We start from the raw sequence: 22,002 nt of genomic DNA on the forward strand, positions 1-22,002 counted from the left end.
TGCAGAACCCAGAAATCTGCCCAGCCCTTCTCACTGCAGGGTGGTCAGCTCTTACAGCCGCTCCTACAGTAGATCCCCACTTCTGTGCATCTGAGGTCAAGAGGCAAGGAACCTCCTGTGCCCTTCACCCAGGCCCGCCCAATAAACTAACATCTCCCTCTTGAAAATAAGAACAAATCCTAAACGTAAATGAAGAGCATAACATGTTTTTGCCCTCTACTGAGGCAAAAATGCTACCATATGCTCTCCTTTCTGTGCAGCCCCATGATTTTATGCTAACTTGATCTTGACTGTAGTGACCACAGACCACATCCTCCAGAGCATGTGTGACCATTTTAAATGGTGCTGTGAGCTAAGATTAGTCTGCCGAGATTTTTCATAAAACATATTTACTCAAAAAGGACTTGATTCTGAGCTGGTAGCTGTGCAGCATCAGTTGATATTGATTTTACGATGGCTGCTGTCATCAACTTCTATTACATTATCATCCAGTGTTTTCAGAGGGCCCTTATGTTGTTTGAGACAAGGCAGCCGACCCACATATTCTGTCAATAATTGTTTTGCAATGTGATCCTGTCATATTTGCAATCAGCTAAGGATGCCATGTGTAGGCAATAGAGTTGACTTTGAATATTAAACAGATCTGCAATGTGGGATGCCTTTATCCTTTTTTTTTTTTGCGTTCAAGCCTGTCACAGTGGAATGCACAACATCACTGCTGTGTAATTTTGAGAAGGATAGCAAAATAGCTTAAAGAGAGTTCAAAGGAGACAACCGTTGATTGTCAGGGGCTTCTTTTATAGGTTTTCCAAAAGGATTTTTCTGCTAAACAGGAAATGGTGTATTGCTGTTAGTCATCCAACCTATTTTTGCCTACACACAACCACAGCAGACATCATGTTTCTTCATAGCCCCCATGTTTTCCAGCGAGGTTTGAGGACACGCTGTCCTCCAGTGCCACATGGATCATGTTGGGAATGTTTAGGACCTTCTCAAATAGCTTCCGTCCATATAGGCCGAGTGACTCTTTGATGTCACACGCCCCCCTCTTAAAAACTCTGACCTCGCACACGTGTCAGTCAACACATCTGCAAGATGTTTTTTAACATCAGGAGGGCCTCCTCAATTTTATAGATGTAACCCTCAGGACCTTGGTCAGCTTGATTGACGGTGATATTTTAACTAATAGCTTTGAACACTTTTACCTCGCCAATATGATTTATATCCTTTTATTTTAAGTTCAGCTGTGTGTAGCTTGCTAACAGATGAAACTGGCTTTGTTGTTCATGATTTAAAATTATTTTTATGTGACATTTTATTGTTTTTTAACAGGGGAATTAATCTTCGCAGTATGTCTGTCCTCTCTGCAGGGAGGACAGTGGGCAGGATGAGCTAATCAAGAATCATGATCGTGATTAATGAGGCAGTGTCATCAACAAATATCAATTAGCCATGTAATACAGCACTCCAGAAAGTACATTTCGAAAGTTTTGTGGTCCCAAAGAAGTAGGGTACATGAGCAGATTCATTGAATTATCTTCTTTGACTCAGTGCCTCCTCAAAAAGTCTTAATGAACAGGTGTTGCTGATGGGGGTTGTCTTTTAATCAGGGTGGTTTTGGGCCAGTGCCAAGTTCCTTTGTCTAATATTTCAGCAATCACTTGTCTAACTTACAACAGCAGAAACAGAGGGTTGGTATCATATCGGAGCCCTGCTGAATACAAATTAGCTTTTAAGGTGCCTTGTATGGCTTTAGTTTAGTCTCCCTAAATCTGAAAAATGTTGGTCTCTTTTGTTGAGTAGGTGTTTGACTTGTTTTCTTTGGCTGTTTTTAGCCATTTTTTTCATTCGGCAAGAACTGTACAATCAGCTTATATTAGCTAGTGGGCTGAGAGGAGAGTACATATTTACTCTCCTGTCTATTAGAGCCTTTTGGTACCTAACCACAAGCACAACAGTGAGCTGAAACAGGCTGAAAACTGCCTAGAGCTGCACATTGGGTGTTGATTCCCAGTTGGGAAGTTACCTGCTTCATTATGAATACAAACTTCCACACCAGGGAACACAGTAATGCATCCCTCCAATGTATTGCAGTAATGAAAGTGTCAACGTATGGGGTTAAAGTGGGTGGTGCTTCACCTTGTCTCTCGATAGGAGATTATACACACACACAAGTGGATACAGTGGAGGGATTTTCTTAAATGAGATGATTGTTTCCTTGAAAAATCCTAGAAGGTATCAAACACTTTCCTAGAATAGTTAGGCATGCATTGCATAGTAATGGGTCGGCAAAATTCACCCATCTATTTAAACCTCTTTTCCTTTTAGTCATGGCCAAATTACCACATGAAAGAAAACGTGTGGTGCATGCATTAAGTCACTCCTTGCAAAGGAATCATGAGTATCAAAGCTAAAAGTCTCTGAAGTATTGGATAGTTTGGAATTATTATTAAGTCTCACTTGTCCACATTTCCATGTAGCATCATTCTTTCAGCGCACTTCTTTGCACATGAATATTAGAATACTTTCTTCCTTCCTCTTAAATCTGTAGCCAACCTATGTGCAGAACAGTATAGACATGTGTGAAGGGCTACCAAAGAAAAATGGTGCCGTTGGTCTGCCCCAAGACCGCACAAAATGCTCTGCTGCCAACAGTGCCTCCAGTAATTATAGACCAGAGCTGTGGAGACTGTTGCTCTCCAGGCTAAACTGAAACTAAACCCCCTATTTCATCCTTGGTATTTGCTCTTTTGAGCACACGAGTACCCCATGTTTAAAAACTGTTATTTTTGTGCTGTAGCTTGACTCTTTTCTGTTTATAGTGCATTCTGGCTGAGTTGAAATCTAGAATAATTGTCAAGCACATATAGCCAGTAGTAGCTTTGAAGACTGATACAGCCGCTCTTCTCTTAACTCATATTAGCTGTCCTGTTTAATCTCTCCTGCTGTCAATATATTTGATTAATGTATTCCCAATATACTTTGTACAGTTACTGAACTTCCCATAGCTGTTACTCACTGACAGTACAATCAAATAACTATTGATTTTCCCTTTCTAAATTGTAGTACATATGATAGGAAGCTGATGAACTTGATCTGGATCTTGGATTAATATAGCGGTCTAGTCATTATTCCAGTGAAACTGCCAAAACAAAAACTTGATTTAGGATTTTCTAGCAACAGTGAGAATGAATTACAAGCTTAATTTAAGTTTACTGGGCCTTCCGCCCTCAGGCCATCACACAACACTGACCATGCTCTGCCTTACTGGAAAGCTGTTGTAAATGAGCCAGTCGCTGGACTCCTCCCATCAAAAGACTGTGTGGTCCTGGTGTGCTCTAATCACATTATGAGGTGGAAGTGACTGTGGGCCGCTATAATGGCCAACAGGATGGGTGGGTGGCATCTTCTGTATCTCTCATTACATGCAGAGTGTAGGATGGCACAAAGACCTGCTGGAGCCTGGACATTCTGGTCATTTTAATGATTTGTAAAAAGTGAAATGGGCTTTTAATGATTTTAAAGTTCAACACACATTTATCTGTTTAAATTGCTCTTTTCTCCTCTTGTTGTGAAAGCTGTGGTGCTCTTGTCTGAAAACAAAAGAGATATTTTTATTTTGCTGTCGTCCCTTTGTAGCATCTCGCTGTTTATGCCCATACTTTACTTTGTCTATTCACTTACGCTGTTGTTTTCCCCACAAGCTGCATCTATTTGTTTTTGTCTGGATTTTGGTGCGCTATGAGTTCTCTGGTGTCACACCGACTCAATATAATCTCGATTGGCTAGTTTTTAATTTATGAATTCCTCCCTTGGCACAGCTTTCTAATATTATTGCAAAACTGTGCATCTGTCTTAGGGCTGGGCGGTATGGCCTTGTATCACTATATTTTTTTTAGGCCATACCGTGAAAAATGATATATATTTTGGAATCTGCTCAAAAGTAATTCATAATGTTAGGACTGGGCGAGAAAATCTAATATCACAATTTTTTTCACCAAATAGGTCCTACTTCGATATCGATATTGCAACAATATTGTAGGGATGACGATTGATACTTTCACATAATATTTACACAATTAGATATCTGATCAATAATAGTTAGTAATGTGGATATAATGACTGAGTGGGTAAAGGCAAGAATTAAAACAAGTAGAACAGTCTGGTAAGTTTGGAAAATTATATCTTTACTGTAATACAGCCTTTAAAACCAGGAACAAGACGGCACTTACATATCACCATATAACAACATCCAAAATCATCCGACATAGTCTCATTTCACGATAATGAAATACATCATATACACTCGTCCCTAATCTGCTCCGTCTCCACTCAATGTTCCCATTTTTACCCAGCTAATACAAACTCTGACTCAGCTGCTCTCATGTTTTGCAGATGGAAGTTTCTGAAAATCTGTTTAGGATTTTAGGGCAATAAGCAGCATATCCATTAACTACTTCTTAAAAATAGATAAAGAATGATTGATGGGCTTACTACTACTGACATGTGTCTGCTGTGTTTTCTAACATTGATCACTCTATTCTTTCCCTTTTCCCCTCTCCCTATTCTCAATAGTCACAATGAGCGGAAGGTGACCTGCAAGCATCCTGTCTCAAGCCTACCCTCCCAAGACAACTGCATCTTTGTCGTCAACGAACAGTAAGTCTCTTGTTTTTTGCTTTAAGAATGCCACTGAGCATTTTTGAACTCTACAGTATGATGTTGCAACCCCTGATGTGTAGGCAACATTGCAAAGGTCTGCGCCTTACCACCCTCTATTTGTAGCACTGCCCTTTCAATTCAAAGCCGTTACTATTCAGTACTTCCTCAGTTATCTATCTTCATAAATAATTTCCTTAGAAATAAGAACAAACTGTCCATATGGGAATGTCCCTGTTTCAGATACTGCTTAGAAACTCAAAAAGGGAGTTTATTAACTGCATGATTGGGCTGCTGTTTTCTACAAGTGCCAAAGCAGGGTAATTATAAGAAAAAGGCCATTGTATCATGATGTATCATTGATACATCAGCCAATAGGAATGCAGTGATTCACAGCTCGTCCCTCTTTTTGACCTGGACAAAAGGTCATGGCCTTTTCATTTGTCATAAGTCCAGGGATATGTCCCCCAACAATGTTACGTCCATGTGATCATCCACACAGTCATCACATGTCTGCCCACATGACTGGATGAGAGGCCACTCATCTTGAACTTTCACTTCAAGGAGAATGATTCTATGAATCTGTCAGACTAAACTTAGTCAGTTTCTCTCCACCCTAGGAATCATCAGTACTCCCATTTTCAGTTTAACCTGCCTTTGACATCTAACCCTGCGCACGGGCTGCTCATATACCCCTTTCACTCTGAAGGAAAACCCATCGCCACCCACTAACATTTAGCTTTTATATTCAAAGGGAAAGGGTGCAAATGTCCTTTGTTTGCAGTTCTGATCGACTGTGACGATAACGTGACACTTGGATGGACGCGCTAATTTTCACCCTTTTCCAGCGTGATGCTATGATGCCCGTTGAAGTTAAGGGCATTGGAGTGTAAATACTTTTCCATCCGTCTCTGTTCAAGTAGTGTTCTAACACTGTTCATTTAATGTTCCGTTTGAAAGACAGACTGAAGTAAAAGATATAAAAAATTTACCACCGTAACATTGTCACTGGCCTCCAAAGAAGCAAGATGACTCACTCCTTCGCTACTTCCTTCCTTTCAAGTTTAAACGTTTTCTGGATGACATCTGCTGAGGCGTATGATCTGCTGCTTTCCACTGTTCCCTGTTTTCATGACGTCAAATGTGACACACCAGAAAAATAAACAGAAAGACTATCTCAAGTCAATTGCCTATTTACCTGCATATATGCGCTAATATCGGTGTAAAAACAGTATTAGTGAGGTGTGAACAAAGTCAGGCACTCTGTCCAGAGGTTTGCAGGATGTCCAACACAGAAAAACGAGGGCAGATGCTGATTTATAACTTTGCCCTCCTCCACAGATTCTCACTTCTCTGTCCCTGTCCCAATCTGAAAGTGTCCTAAATATACATGTACTAGACTGTTTGCTTCACAGCCCACACCATGACACTAGCCTCAACTTTCATCTTCCACCCGAGCCTTCTTAGCTTAATGCTGCTCGACATGTTTCAGCTCCACTCAGTTTCTCACTCCCCTCAGAAAACCCCTGTCATAGCAGATTCTCCATAAAGAGATGTCATCACAACTGGTGTCAATTATTTTATTGAGCAATGAACACTAATTGAAATAGGTTCTGCTTCAAGACATGAAATTTCACTCCCATGTGGGGAAAAATGGCCAAAGTCCAATAACTAGTCAAGGATGAATTCCCTGATGGCCGATCATGGGCACCAGTTTCATCTTTTGCTCAATATGAGGCTTAGAAATTAAAATGCTGGTTTTAATTTAGCCTCTTATGAGCTGTGTTTTGTTCAGCAGAGATGGAATAATCAGAAAATGGTTGTGAAGAAGCTTGTTGTGCCAGAACGGTCATGCTGCACTCTCTTGACACATTCCTCCCCTCACTGTGTTACTCTCACATCTCTGCTGTTTTTCGCGCTGAGAGGCGCAACATGCCCCTGTAAGATGATATCTGATTTAGCAATTATTACTTTATCGTTTTAAGATAATCTGCAAATTGAATCTATATCAGATGTACTAGAGGTCAACATTGGTAAGGTGACATCAAAGTGAACTGCTTGACCCATTGTTATTTTTAAGTTTATTACAGTGCATTTCATCCAACAGTTGGCTCTGTTTTGAGCAAAAGTAATAAGGGGGAAAATCTTCACCCTGGACAAGTAATAAAAGGCAAAGACGGATTTAAGCTGCCACAGGGATAAAGAGGCCAGGCTGAAAATCACTGCCTAATCTGCTCTGCACTTTAAGTAAATCCAAAACACAAAATTTAGTTTAAATTTGGCATTGTAAGTTTTTGCATTAGTCTCGCATAATAAAAAAAGAACATAAACTCAACCCACCCTAAGGCACATATAGAAACAAACAAGCTAAAAAGGAAGTATTAGAGTATTAGATAGTTTAGATAGTGAATAGACAAAGAGTCTTTTCTCCTCTGAGACTGCAGTTGTATCCAAGGAAAGAAACAAAGATCTTCCATGATGTGTGAAACTTATTTACACAACTGTGATGAATTTTGTGGTCATGAGAGGGTGGGCCAGCCTCCAGTGAAGAGGCAACATATAACAGGCTAAACGACAGGCAGATATGCTGTAGCTGTACCATACAGTGTTGATGAGCATTACCATTGAATAGTAAGAATGTTGAGTCAGTCTTCTTCACATGCTTCAAGTTTTTGATGCAGATAAACACAAGTCCTTTGACCATGAACACAACTAGAGCAGGTGAATCAGTGCCTGGGCCTTGTTGCAAATGTCACAATTATCGTAGGCTCCACTTCAAGGTTCAGTCTGACAGTTAAAGTTTGTGAAAGTGGAGTTGGTGCACAACCCACAGATGGATAAATGTGTGGCAAGAACACCATGTTTTTTATCAAGCAACACATTTAAGCTATTACTAACCTGCTTTAACATTGTTTATGGATTGTAAAATGACATACACGAATGGATATACACTGTCACTAAGACGCAAAAGCTATGCTGTGATGTAAGTTGCAGCACAAGTCATGGCTCAGACCCACCTCAGCGAATGTCAGCCTAAGCACTCTGCTGTCGTTACTGTACATGTGTGCCTATTTTTAGCATTCCACATGATCATGTTTGAGCTGACAGGAAGCATTTTGTATAACTCATGTGCAAAACATGTTTACCAACATGAACTGACCACTGGGTTGGGTGATACAACACTATATAATAAATGAATTTACCATGCAGATCATATAATGGTATGGCAATTAATATCACTGGATGTATTAAGCCTTTGAAGGCAATGTTAATGTTTGGTGTTTGTGTATTTATGTGACAAAATATCTCTTCCCATAAGGTATTTAATTTGCAAGATTGCTTTTTGTACACAATATCCCAGAAAACTTGTAATACAGTATACTACAGTCAACATGTTCATCGTTCAACATTGTGACCTACAGTATAAGTACTCAATACACTGGAGTTGGACCACACCCATCTTCACATTCAGCCTTCATTTTTATCTCAACTGTACACTTGTAAAGTTTCATGACTGCATCTTGCATGGTTGTAATGGTTTTACATTGACAAAATCTGTCCACAGACGAACATAAACACCTGGCATGCAATTCATGCCAAGTACTCAAAACTGCTTCTGTGGTTGCGCTACACACATGCACACACACATGGACGCTGAAGGTTTAAACGTTACCAGCAGATGCTGTCGCGGCTAGTAAAAATTACACATAATGATTTTATCACCCACTCCTAAATCCAGGGTTGGGATGATGCATATACTCATCAGCGCTGACCACTAAAAGCAAGAGTCTGTGCTTTGTAAAGTGAAACAAGAAGCATTCCATTAAATGTTCTTAATGTGAAAACAATCCGTAGTTAAACTTCCACTCCACACCACCACAATAGATGAATAAAGTCAGGGTGTAAATCTTTTTCAGTAGCCTCTATTCAAGTTTATCAGAAGTGGAATAATTGCTTTCAGGGTTTAGACTGTCTAAGATAAGGTTAAATTGATAGATTCACTACATAAAAACACTATATACCGCCTATGTGCAGCTTGTCTTCACCTCAAAACTCTCATTTGTCAAAACATTTGAGATTTCATTCTGAACAAATGTGTCTTTCCTCTGTTTTGTAGTGTGAATTGTGGAAAATTGTGTCACCCAGCGTTTAGCAGGTAATCTACTTGTAGGTGAAAATGGATAACTGTGTGTTCTCCACATTTGTTTGATATGTAAAACACTTGAACGTGTCTGTCTGTTAATAATCCTTGTTGTTGCACACTACCAACACACTGTGGGTGTTTTGTCTGATGACCTGTTATGCATTCCAATGTCCTGTAAGGTGCACTTTACATACTTCACTGTCTGAACCGTTTGTTGTGTTCCTCTAAACCTTCGTGATCAACTAACTGCAGGGAGATCATTACTCACTTTTCCTAAACTGAAGGTCAGGCTCTACATCTTTGATGAAAACTGAGCCTCTGGACAAATATTTTGTGTCACTGCCATTCAGTCCGCTGTGTTAGCGGTTTACTGATTCCTTAGGAAGCATTAAATCTGCACTCATGTTTGGTTACAGGGTGTACTTTGTGATTCAGACCTCAGTTATCTAATCGGTTTGTTTAGACAAACTGTAAAAAACCTTGACTTTGTGAACACCCCTTCATGCTCTGTCCCTTATGGATGTACAGACTACATGTACGCAGGTAAGAGTCCTGACTCTGTTCCTTTGCTTTGCTAGAGCTGGGTGATATGACCAAAAATCAATGTCATGAGAATATATATATATATAATATACATTTGTACTTGATACCAATAAACTGACAGTACATTTAATAACATTATTATAAATATAAATGAATATATATATGATACAACATAATAGTAGAAATTGGAGGTGTCACGATTGTCCAAATCCATGATTTGATGTCACTTTTACTTTCAAAGACATGATTCGATTGTTAGAGGAATGCATTTGGATTTGTAAAGATCAACAGATCATTGTTTTTATGGCCTGAGAACTGTCATTTTCAGGTTTAATGTTTCTTTATAAAGATAGGGGTACTTTACAACAACAGTTTGACTTTATCCTTGTGGTTTTTTGCAGGTTAGAGTTGGGCAAGTTAAAAGGATATTCACCAAAGACAAACTGTCCAGAGTTCAATAAAAAACAGGCCGGCCTTCAGTGATTCAACAAGAAATAACAACAGATAGAAATTCAGTTTGTCACAAAGTTTGGTTTCTCAAACCTATCCAGAGTAAAAGCTCTTCTCATAAGAATCGATAAAGGATCTCTGAAACATATCCCACAATAATGCCTTTGAGTTCGATGATTGAAATGGAAAGTTCATTCCGATTGATTTTTGATTCAAAATCACAAAATTGTGACACCCCTATTTACAAATGGAACCTAATTTAGAGCAAATGTGAGGATTTGACTTATTGTTGTAGTGTTTTGAGGGGGCAACTCTTGAAATCATCACACTTCAATAGAGCATAGTGTCAAGCAGATTAGCTTGATATGTTGTATTGTTGTCTGTACATTTTTTAGTTTATCACCCAGCTCTGTGCTACGTTGCATCTGTGGACTGTGTGATGAATGTATACACTGATATCTTGGTCTGTGTATGCTTGCCTTGTCTTCTAATCTTTTGTCCGTTAAAAATAGATAAAGGTCAGGTTCACCAGCAAACAAAAGTGTTTGAAAGCACCCTTATTTCTTTAGAAATGCTGTGTGGTCATTTTAAAATGCACCCTCAGCCACTCCGTTCAGTGTTTCCCCCCAGTGTGCTTAGAGAGCCAAGCTTCACTGGCAGTATAATCCCTCATCACTCTTTCTGCACACACAGACCCTCACAGGCACACAGAAATCCATGTAGGAGCAGACAGTGATGTGGCACTTTAATACATGTTGGTTAGTCCTAATTTGTGGAATGATTTTATTCTAGTGGTACCTTGTAGCTCTCAAGGCAATATGAGGGGTTTTTTTTTGTTTGTTTTTTTTTTTACTTTTTAACAAATGCAAATAAAGTTTTGGCCATTATTCAGGAATAGCAAGTTGACTGCTGCGTGGAGGCATACAACTGCAAGGCGGTGATAGTAATTTACCATATCCTGCAGCCCTATTGCTAACCTTTCCTTGGTTGGAATCAAATTGTGAACATATGATAAAACAGTCGTTGTAATATACAATATAACATTAAAAAAAACATGCAGTTTTTATTGTAAAACTAAGACAATGCAGTGTAAATCTATGAGGGGCCGTACAAGACATAATTCATTCTGGCCCTCTCACACACACACATTCTCCTCTCACATACATACATTCTCCTTTCATATACTTATGTTTTCACTCTCACACACACATACATTCTCCTCTCACAAACACATACATTCTCCTTTCACACACTTATATTTTCACTCTCACACACACATACATTCTCCTTTCACGTACATATATGTTCACTCTCGCGCACACATACATTTTCCTTTCATTCACACATATTCTCCTCTCACACACACATACATTCTCCTCTCACACACACATACATTCTCTTTTCACATGCTTAAGTATTTTTATGAAAGCAATGCAGTTACAATTTCAAGTGATTTCAAACTCTGAAAACACCACATTAAGATTCAAGCGTTTAAAGATATCAACCCTGATTTATTGTGCAGATTGTTTGATACCCTTTCAAAATACCATACCGAATATTCAATACAATATATTGTGTCAACACAATAATAAGTTTGACATGTGATGCTTACAGAGTCACTATTTATTAAAGGATTAATGGCAAAACTCTTTCCAGACTTTCTTTTCTCTAATGCCACAGTGCCCTGAGTGTTGAATTCAAAGAAGACAAAAACTTTCATTAAAAACAAATCACTTTATTCAATGCCAATGAGGATAAATTAGGTATAGAAAAAAGTTGGAAACACTTTAATTTTATGTAAACTGTCCAGATCATGTCCTGAAATCAAGTTTCTTTTTTATACTGAAGTTGTGTCAGCTGATAATGGAGCTCTCAGGTCACACAGGTCATCCTGATGCCTCTTCTGTGGATACTGATACTTCCTGATGCTGCTGGCCGTTGTCTTGCGGGCTTTTGCTTGACTGAAGCAACACCCGCCCAACAATACCTTCCTCCTCTGATGGTTTCTCATACTGCAAGGAGAGTCTGGCGGGGTCCAGGAAAACCTCAAACACAGCATCATCAGGTCACTCTGATGATCTGTAAAATATGGCAGAGCCACTGTTACTTATATTATACGGTCATGATTAATCAGTCGCAACCATGCACCTAACCACTGCATAAATTTGGTTTTGAATGAAAGAGAAGCATGTAGTGGTATAGTGATCTCAGTACTCAAGTCAAGGTGATTACAGTATTAAAACCCAAATGACAACAACATGTTGTTGACAATTACATTTAAATACTTTCTTTGTTCAATTGTCCTTCTGTAAGGATCACTCTTTGTTGACGTGGCCTGATAAAAGTGTTGTGACATTTGGAAACATTTATTGGTGTGTTTATTTTAGTGCAGGCATGTGAATTATTTTGAGCACTAAAAGTATTACTCCTGTTTAATTTGAACATGGTCGTGTTCTCTGTTTCTTTGAATATTGTCAGTAGTTGCACCTGCCATGCTTTTATGCAGAATCACAGGATTACACTGTTGAAGGCCTCAGTAGTGTTGGCTGAGCATCTCCACATCACCTAAGACTGTCTGAGAGACAGGACTGACTGCCACTGAGCCTGAAAATAATATAGATTAGACTGTGTTAGTTTAAGCGAATAAACAGGCAACTAATAAATATATATACAGAAATGAAGGGATATTTGGAAACTCACAACATGTTTGTCAGCTCTGTCAAAGATGTGGTGGTGTCTGCAGGGTCGGTCTTGTAGTGGTACGGTATGTAGGCCTGTGTGCAGAACAGTTACAGTTTACTCCAAAATCATCTCAAAAATATGCAACAGCTGCAAACAGTTTGCAAAAAAATTATTACAAATCATTGTTTGCCAGTATGGAGGAAGAGATTGATTAAATAGAGCATTTGCTTTAGACTGTGATCTGTGTTGCGACTGACACTCTCCTAGTGATGCTCTGGGTTGTTTAAAATGCAATTCTGGACAACATGACAGCAACAGGGGAGACTTGGAGCTGTTGACAGTAGGGACAAGCAGAAAAATACACAGACCCCCCATAATGACATTTTTAGTTGAAACTGGCCTCTGCAGGGGGATATTTTTAAAACAAGGTCTATTTTGATTCTTTTTTTATGCACCCAAGCACCTTGTTTACATTAGAGTAGATGTCTTAATCATTGTGGCTGCTTATGTCCATCATCAGCCATCTGACCATGACTTACCTGCTTACTTGTACTCAACTAGCCTAGTCCCATCACTCCCTATTGCCATGGTCAGATGGCTGATGGAGGACAGAGGCAAATTTACATTTAGCCAATTATATTGCCCTTTTTTGTTTTTACAGTTCATTCTGATGTGCTGGAAATAAACAGAAAATGATCTGAAATTAATCTAATTTGAGGCTAATTTATTTTAATTCATCAGTCCAGTGTTGAAACAAACCGAAGCACATGGCTAATTATTATGCAGAATGACGTCATCGAAGCGTTCAGTAGGATATTTAGCTTAATCAACAATCCATTGTCAAATGCAATACTGATATTCTGAGGTTAGTGATGGTTTCATGTCCTGCATTCATCATAAAACGTGCCTCAGGAGTTATCACTGTTTGACTAACAGACTGATAAAATGTAAAACCTTTTGACTAACTTACAGGAGGCTGGTTTAGTGTTGCGCCTGGGAGAGACACAATGAGGCTAACGGCTTAGCTGTCTGTGATGCCATGCTCAGTAACTTACGTTAGCTGCAGCGCTGCAACTTATATACCTCTACTGCTCATGTCATGTTCACGAAACTTAAAACTCATACAGACATTTTACACACCACCTCATCCTCCTTTAGCTGTCCCTCAGTAACGTTTTTAAATACTTAATAGGTCCAGCGATGCTAAATTAGCCAGGTTAGCCGCGGACAGTGCTGATGCCTGGCTCAACAGGCTAACATGAAAAATAAATAGTAAAGCATCATAAGAAAGGGCAAAACTTACAGCTTCCAAGTTTGAAGTGAGTATCAATCGATCCTTGATCTTCATTAAACCTTCTTTGTACTGCCACAGGAAAGCAGTCTGCAGTAGTTTTCACACAATTTCCATTTAAAATTAAGTGAATCCACTCAGCTCCTCTGTCCTCTGAGGTGGGGGGCTATTCAGCCGACAAAAGAGATGTTTGAGTGATTACCTCTCAGCTTCTACACAATGCTGGTAAGGCCATCACATGCCAGAGAAAAAATGGCTCCCTTCACTAAAGTAGTTTTCAGGGAGTCCCACCCAGTTCCACCCGAACAGCCAATCACAGCACTTTTCCACTAAACTACTTCCTTTTCCACTATACTTTCTCTCACACACACCTACATTCTCCTCTCACTCATATATTCTCCTCTCACACACATATATTCTCCTCTCACACACACATATTCTTCTCTCACACACATATATTCTCCTCTCACACAGACATATTCTTCTCTCACACACATATATTCTCCTCTCACACTCATATATTCTCCTCTCACACTCATATATTCTCCTCTCACACACATATATTCTCCTCTCACACACACATATTCTTCTCTCACACACCTATATTCTCCTCTCACACTCATATATTCTCCTCTCACACACATATATTCTCCTCTCACACACACATATTCTTCTCTCACACACCTATATTCTCCTCTCACACTCATATATTCTCCTCTCACACACATATATTCTCCTCTCACACACACATATTCTTCTCTCACACACATATATTCTCCTCTCACACACATATATTCTCCTCTCACACACACATATTCTTCTCTCACACACATATATTCTCCTCTCACACACCTATATTCTCCTCTCACACTCATATATTCTCCTCTCACACACATATATTCTCCTCTCACACACACATATTCTTCTCTCACACACATATATTCTCCTCTCACACACATATATTCTCCTCTCACACTCATATATTCTCCTCTCACACTCATATATTCTCCTCTCACACACATATATTCTCCTCTCACACTCATATATTCTCCTCTCACACACATATATTCTCCTCTCACACACATATATTTTTCTCATACACACACATATTCTCCTCTCACAAACATATATTCTCCTCTCACACACCTATATTCTTATCTCGCACACATATATTCTTCTCTTACACACACATATTCTTCTTTTACATTCATATATTTTCTTCAGACATATATAGACACATATTTTCCTTTACATGAAAAATGAAAAAATATATGTGTGTGAAAGGAGAATGTATGTGCGTGAAAGGACAATGTAAGTATGTGAAAGGAGAATGTATATGTGTGAAAGGAGAATATATGTGTACGCAAGAGTGAAAATATAAGTATTTGAAAGGAGAATGTATGTGTGTGAAAGGAGAATGTATATGTGTGAAAGGAGAATATATGTGTACGCAAGAGTGAAAATATAAGTATTTGAAAGGAGGATGTATGTGTGTGAAAGGAAAATATATGTATGTGAAAGGAGAATGTGTGTGTGTGAGCAGGCCAGAATGAATAATGTCTTGTACGGCCCCTCATATAAATCTTCAGAACCACTTATGTAGCCTAAAGCCATTCGCTGTAAGACTGGTTGCAGTCTTCTTTCCTGAGGCAGCAGTGTGGATTGCACTTTCATCTCACAGTGAGGAGGTCCTGAGTTTGATCTGTGGGACTCGAAGTGTGTAGTTGGCATGTTCATCTCTTTTGCAGACCAAAAGCATATAGGTTACGTTGGAGCCACCCGGGTTTCACATTAAGTGCGCTTGTCTGCCTGACTGTGTGTTGTCTCTTGCTGTGATGCAACCTGTCCATATTGTTTCCTTGCAGTTAGATGGCACTGCATTTAAAAGGCATGCATGCTTGGTAAACCTGCACTCTATCATTTGTACCTAAACTAAACTATAACTGAGTCAACATTTTACCAAATTATGTTTTCTTATCCTGGCTTCGCAGGTAGACGTGGTAATTATTTGAATTATTTTAGAGGATTGACTACCTAATGGCCCTTTCATGATTTGATTTGAGATTTATTGACTTTGCTGCTGGCAAAGAGCTGTGTTGCATACATTAAGACATACATACATACTACATACAAGATTGTTGTTGTTTAGCTCTGGTATTTTGCTACAACTATTACTGTGTCTGTATTGTACATGGTAGTCATATCCGCAGTGAGCTGGCACCATCCTAAACAATAGTAATTTAAAGCAGACAGACGCAGCATGTTGTTGATGGGAACAGTGACACAATCCATGTGGAATTTCATCTCAGAGGAAACCAGTTCGACCAAAGTGTCATTTTGAAATCTAACCCTGAAGCATTTGGCGGTCTCCATTGCATGTGTGCATTGTGTTTAAGAAATAAATACTGGAGATGCCCGGATTGGGAATGGTTTGGAATGAAGAAATGTCTTATACATTCTCATCAGGGCTTCAACTAATAATACTTGTCAGTGTTGATTAATATGCTGCAACTCAGTGTGATGTCAAAGTTGTTTTTTCTGTCAAAGCAACAGTCCAAACACCCAAAAAGTAAAATCTGTGACATTTTTGTTTGAAAGTCAATTGTCAAAATAGTTGGCAGTTAATTTTCCTCCGATTGACTCATCAATTAATCGACTAGTTGTATCAGCTCTAATTCACATCATCAAGGCTTTGTTTGTTTTGTATTAATTCAGTATTAACAACTACTTTGTATTAGCACTCACTACTTTTCGATTTCACTGCATGCTGATTTATTATCAGGCCAAAAAGTAATTTCACCACAGCCTCAACCCACACAAACACACTGCAGGTTAGAGCCTGGAAATGGTCTGTTGGCCAAATAGAGCAATTTTTTAAGAACAAAGCCAGTCCACTTTCTCCACGCCTCCCAAGCTTTGTGTCTTGTTGGCATGTCGACACACCATTGATTATGGTTCACTCAGGATTTCGCCCTGAAATGCTGAACCTCCTCGCAGCTTCATTTTTCGGAGTGGGCTCATTAGATGGAGAAGAAGGCAAATCTCACTGGCCACTCATCACTCTGCACAAGCAGCTATTTCAGACTTGAAAACTGTGTGCTTTCAGCTCGAGAGAGCATTAGTCACCCACTTGCCGACCCAATGAATTGCTTGATGGTTTCTCCGGGGATGTGTCACCGGCTTATATATTATATATAGTCAATTAAGACAGCCAGTGAAGTGAACTCTAATAATAAGTAAAAATCTCTTTCATGTGAGAAAATCTCTTATTGAATTTGCATTTATAAGACCTCAAGTACGTAAAAGTGAGATGTTCCTTTTAACAAAGCATGTAATTACTCCTCTAAATACAGGTAAGACAAGATCAGTCTGTGATTGTCATTGTTTTGTCTTGTCATTGTTTTGAAGGGTCTGCAGGTCGTATCAGTATCTGCACCGGAATGAAAATCCTGTGTGTGTTGCCTGCTGTTGTGAGCCAAGCTGATGTTATCCCTTGTGATCCCGTTTCGTGTTTGTGCACCTTGAATTTAACAGCATGGAGTCTTAACTGTTAAACTGTTTTGAAAATTAGTTTCCTTTTTTGAAGTGTTAATAGTCTTGCCTTCGTGTCTTACAGATGGATAGATTGAAAGATTGATTAAGGGGGGAATAGATCAAATGGATACAGAATTAATGTACTGACTATCAAAAGTGCCTCTTTTATGCTGAGCCATGCACCATATAATCTGACATCTATGAATGTTAGATCATTGATCAAATGGGCATGTTAGATGGGGGAAGTTGCAGTGCAGAGTTGGTAGTTTTCTGTCCTTATTTTGTGACCTGAAACTGGGACATCAGGGAGAATACACTTGTTTTACTGCTGCAGTATTGCTGCTCTACTCTGGTTCTCCTGTCTTTTTTTCTCTAGACCACAACGTTGTTCCCTTCCTAAAGAATGTAGGACATGTCCATGGGCCAGAAACAACTTATTTTGCAAGGTGTTCTATCCTATGGCAAATGTATTGAACTTCAGTTTAAACTTTTTCTTTTGAAAACTGTTTTTAGAGGGATCCTGACCTGATTCCCTGCTGCAATTTAGTATGCCAGGCAGACATCTACAGACCATTTAAAACTGTGAGAGGACTGGAAATGTATCTGCAGTGACATAGTGGGAGTAATTGGCTTGATTCATAGGCCCATGTTGAGATCTCATTATAGAGAGAGTTTGAACTTCAGACGAATGTTCAGGGAACGGACAATAAAGTCTGCTTCCTCCTATTTTTCTCCTTATTTATTGAGGCCATTGGACATAAACCGGATCTCTATATTTCTGACTGGTGATCTGCATATATGCTCTGTGTCGTTTGTTTAGATCTGCCCCCAAAGTGCCGACGAATGAGAAGAAGGACCGGCCGCTAAGCACCATGAGTGAGGCCTCTAACTACACAGGCAGCTCGGACTATGCTGCAAACCCCAGCAGCAGCCCAGCAGGAAGAGTGAGTGACACACTTGAAGAAAGGATTATCAGCATGTCATGTTTTAATGCCTTGAAGAATTTGAGAAAAAGTCTAGAAAAAGGTTTGTTTTTTAGTGGATTGAGCTCACTTTGCTGTTTACTCATTTCAACTGTATTTCTAGCCCTCAAGACCTTCCAAAAAAATTCATAACTTTGGGAAGAGATCCAACTCCATCAGGAGGAATCCCAGTGCCCCGGTAATCAAGAGAAACTGGCTTTATAAACAGGTGAGTAAAATTATATGACCGATAGAACATATAATGTGCAGAGAATCAGAGTGGATAACTTGGCATAATTTTTAGTCATGCTAACACCGCAGCTTTAAGGATGGCGTGGGCTGTCTGTTAAGACTGTAATGGCTCATTAAAGCAACATTCTATTAGTCTTTTACCTTAAAAAAGCAGCTTCAATATCATTTTTGATGGTACAGTGTCTTGTAATATGGTGAATGGTGTCTGGTGGCGCCAAATCGCACAAAATACCAATTCCTACTTAATGTAATTGGATAAACTCCCATGAAATCTGGCACAGGCCGTGCAGTTTCACAGAGCTGCTAGCATGGCTTTAGGCTGTTGTTAAACTGAATGTAGTCCATTCATAGTGCATACACAGCAATGAAATCCCTACTTCATTAGCATAAAGTGCCAGTGTGTGGGATTAATGAAATTTATGGACCAGAATATAATATTTATGTTTTCATTAGTTTATAATCACCCAAAACTAGAACTGTTTTGTTTTTGTTACCTTAGAATGAGCCATTTAAATCTTCAGAGGGATGGCAGACTCCATGTCGTTTCTACAGTAGCCAAGAATGGACAAACCACACTGCTTCAAGAGAGGGCCTTTTGCCTTTTTACTGGCCACCATAGGGTAGGGTGAGATGAGGTGATCATTTGGTTGCAATCTGCAACCACACTGCTAGATGACACTAAATCCTACACACTGGTCCTTTTTAAAAAGAAAATATCAAAAACCAGATAGAAAGCTTAACCAATGCTCTATTTATCACACAGCATCAGGACATAACTTATTATGGTACAAAAACAATCAACAGGTTCATTTGTGTACTTATCTGCAAATTGTTATGTATGTTATACACATATTCCTGTAACTTCATTCGTTGTTTCTGTTTGTTAAGTCATTTTTTTCGATAAATGTATTTTATTTAATGTAACTGACATTTAGAAAAGGACATTTGGAATGAGTGTATGAGTTTAGCTTAGCACAGGAGGTCACCTTATGAATGGAAACTTTATTTTTATTCAATTTTCCTTGTTACACACAGAACAAGGTGAAGGTTTCCCGCTCTCTGTAAGATTTGCAGCAAGCTTAAGATGAGCACAAAGGCAGCTTTTTGAAGCCTTACAGGATCTGAGCATTTCTTTGTCCAGTGTTTCTGCTCAGCCAGTCATCCAGTGCGAGCGCTGTTTAAATACCAATCCCTCATCACAGCTCCCTGGTTACTTACAGGAGGGTGAAAAGGGGGTGCTTGAGGCAGCTCTTGGCCAGACAGGACTCTCTCATGCTTCTTAAGTGGGAGACTCATTTAGTTTTGATTGCAGCCTCCCGGCGCAGCTTTGTGAACACATGATGGCTTCCTTTAGTACAGCTGCCAGCTGCTATTTCTTTGGGGACCTCAATCAGGGTGACGTAGATCAAGCAAAAGACTCACAAATCTGCTACAAGGAATAAAAGCTGGATTTGCACTTTTATTTTCCTGCCTCATTGAAACCTGGAAGCTATTGAGGTCCTTGGCTGAGTAAAAGCTGCAGCCCTTCAGTTGATCCAATGGGAGAGCAAAATGCCACAGTGATTGATGTGATGGTGAAAGCCTCGTTTTTCTGTTCCCGCCCGAGCAGGGTGAGATCTGACAGAACTTTTGATAAAGTTTATTCATGAACATCCTTGTAAAATGAGTGGTTAAGACTTTCATTGAATGGAGGGAAGGTGCAGAATCAATGCACACGAGAAATCTGAATCTTTACGTTAGATTTGTCATGTGCTTCCATTATGAACACACGCAGCAGAATCTGGCATTGTGACTTTTTGGTACTGATGTGTTAAACATGCTGGTTCATGGAAGTGAATTTCCATTTAAAGTAAACTGCAGCCCACATGCTGTTTGACCATAATGACAGAGTTGTTGAGGTCCTTCCCCCCTACTTTTGTCTCCTGGTAGAATCCATGATAAAGGACTTTGCTCAAGTTTTCCAATAAAGCAAACGGGGGAGTTAATACCCTTTTCCTCACCCTCCATCCTTTTTAAGCAGCAGCCTGAAACCCCCTTTGATCACAGCACTTCGATACCAAAAAACAACTTAAGCAAAGGAGGTTTATTTTTGTTGCCTGTTGAACAGCATACTTCCTTTTAAAAGTGAAGACTGTTTATTTTTACACAGTGGAGCACTCTCTTCATTTTCTTTATTCCAAACCAGAAATCAAATGCTTCCCCTGAACCAAATAATTTGTTATGAATATGTGAAATTTGAGTGTCATAAATTTTGCAGCACAAAGAAAAACATGTTTACTTCCAAAATTTAAAGGAGATCGATTTTGGACCAGGTTATGCAGAAATACATGCACAAAAGGAAACGAGGGAAAGACAAAGTGATACTTGGTGACTGATTGGCTGCTGTCCTTTGAAGTTCACACCCAGTCTATAAGCTACATACAGTAGAACATATAGAAAACAGTTAGACGAAAGGAATCGAGTTAATCAGGGCTCAACAGTAAGGATTACCTAAGGCAGATAAAATGCTATGTTGGGTTTGCAACTCTAGCAGTTCATGTGGTAAAAAACGATTAAAGCACCTTGTTTTTTCCAGAGCTGATGATGGGAAGTAGGAGTGAGCCATCTAAATAAAGATCAAAGATGTTATTGATAACATCCATCTCCCCCCTACCATTGCATGCACGTCACAACACCGCTGCTGATCAAATCATCTGTCCTGATTCGTGGAGTAACTGTGCCCTCTTCCTCTGGTTACTTTTTAGGACAGTACAGGGATGAAGTTGTGGAAGAAGAGGTGGTTTGTGCTGTCTGACCTGTGCCTCTTCTACTACAGAGGTGAGTCCACCAACATGTTTTATTAGTCTAGCACTGACTTCAACAATAGCAGTTTTCGATTAGTACTTCAAAGTGATGCCATGACCTTCAGAGCCACAAGCTGCGCTCTGGCAAGTGTTAATATGTCTGGACCCAAGTCCCTGTGGTAAGCAGCCTGTCAGGACTAACCGAGGAGACGTATTAATTGAAATGGCTCTCCAGTCGTCTGATATGCCATTTGAGAGATTATTTTTTCCCCCCAAGCAAAGCCAAGCAAGGCTTTAACCAAGCTTGGGCGCATTGATAATGTTGAATGGGAAAGCAAAGCAGCAAATAAGACTTCATAGTAATGTGAAGTTATAAACAAGTTTCCAGAGATGTTGCGGTTTTTATACAGCGTCTTGTGTAAATCTTTGTTTCAGTTGCTGGAAACAAAATGTAAGTTGCAGCTATTTAAAGATCCTCTTTTGATTCCACATTAGACGGACCACTTGCATTATCACTTCCATCATCCTTTTTAATAGAAGTTGTATTTATATGGTTCTGAAATTCAATAAAGACAACCCATACTTTCATACACAAGTAATAAAAATGTCTATTTTGACTGAATTTGAATCTGCAATTTTGTTTAAATGGACCATAGCACCTCATTCATCATCGATCCTAATCTGAGCCATGTTTTATCACGG

At 39.3% G+C, this 22,002-nt stretch overlaps 1 protein-coding gene across 16 annotated transcripts in view; it reads left to right on the forward strand.

Annotated features, from left to right (window-relative positions):
* LOC311263933 (pleckstrin homology domain-containing family A member 5-like) overlaps positions 1 to 22,002 on the forward strand; it is a 90,940-nt gene that overhangs the window by 42,943 nt on the left and 25,995 nt on the right. For 10 of the 16 annotated variants that reach the window (XM_084364317.1, XM_084364329.1, XM_084364326.1 and 7 more), the window contains exons 4-8: positions 4,576 to 4,659; positions 8,777 to 8,815; positions 18,124 to 18,247; positions 18,390 to 18,494; positions 21,262 to 21,334. In XM_084364317.1, the coding sequence (XP_084220443.1) occupies positions 4,576 to 4,659; positions 8,777 to 8,815; positions 18,124 to 18,247; positions 18,390 to 18,494; positions 21,262 to 21,334 (425 nt within the window). The remainder of the gene's footprint in view (positions 1 to 4,575; positions 4,660 to 8,776; positions 8,816 to 18,123; positions 18,248 to 18,389; positions 18,495 to 21,261; positions 21,335 to 22,002) is intronic. The other 6 variants (XM_084364327.1, XM_084364328.1, XM_084364323.1 and 3 more) reach the window with 1 other exon arrangement.

The sequence above is a fragment of the Pagrus pagrus genome, assembly GCF_965226575.1.
Source record: "Pagrus pagrus genome assembly, chromosome: 10".
Classification (NCBI taxonomy): Eukaryota; Metazoa; Chordata; class Actinopteri; order Spariformes; family Sparidae; genus Pagrus; species Pagrus pagrus.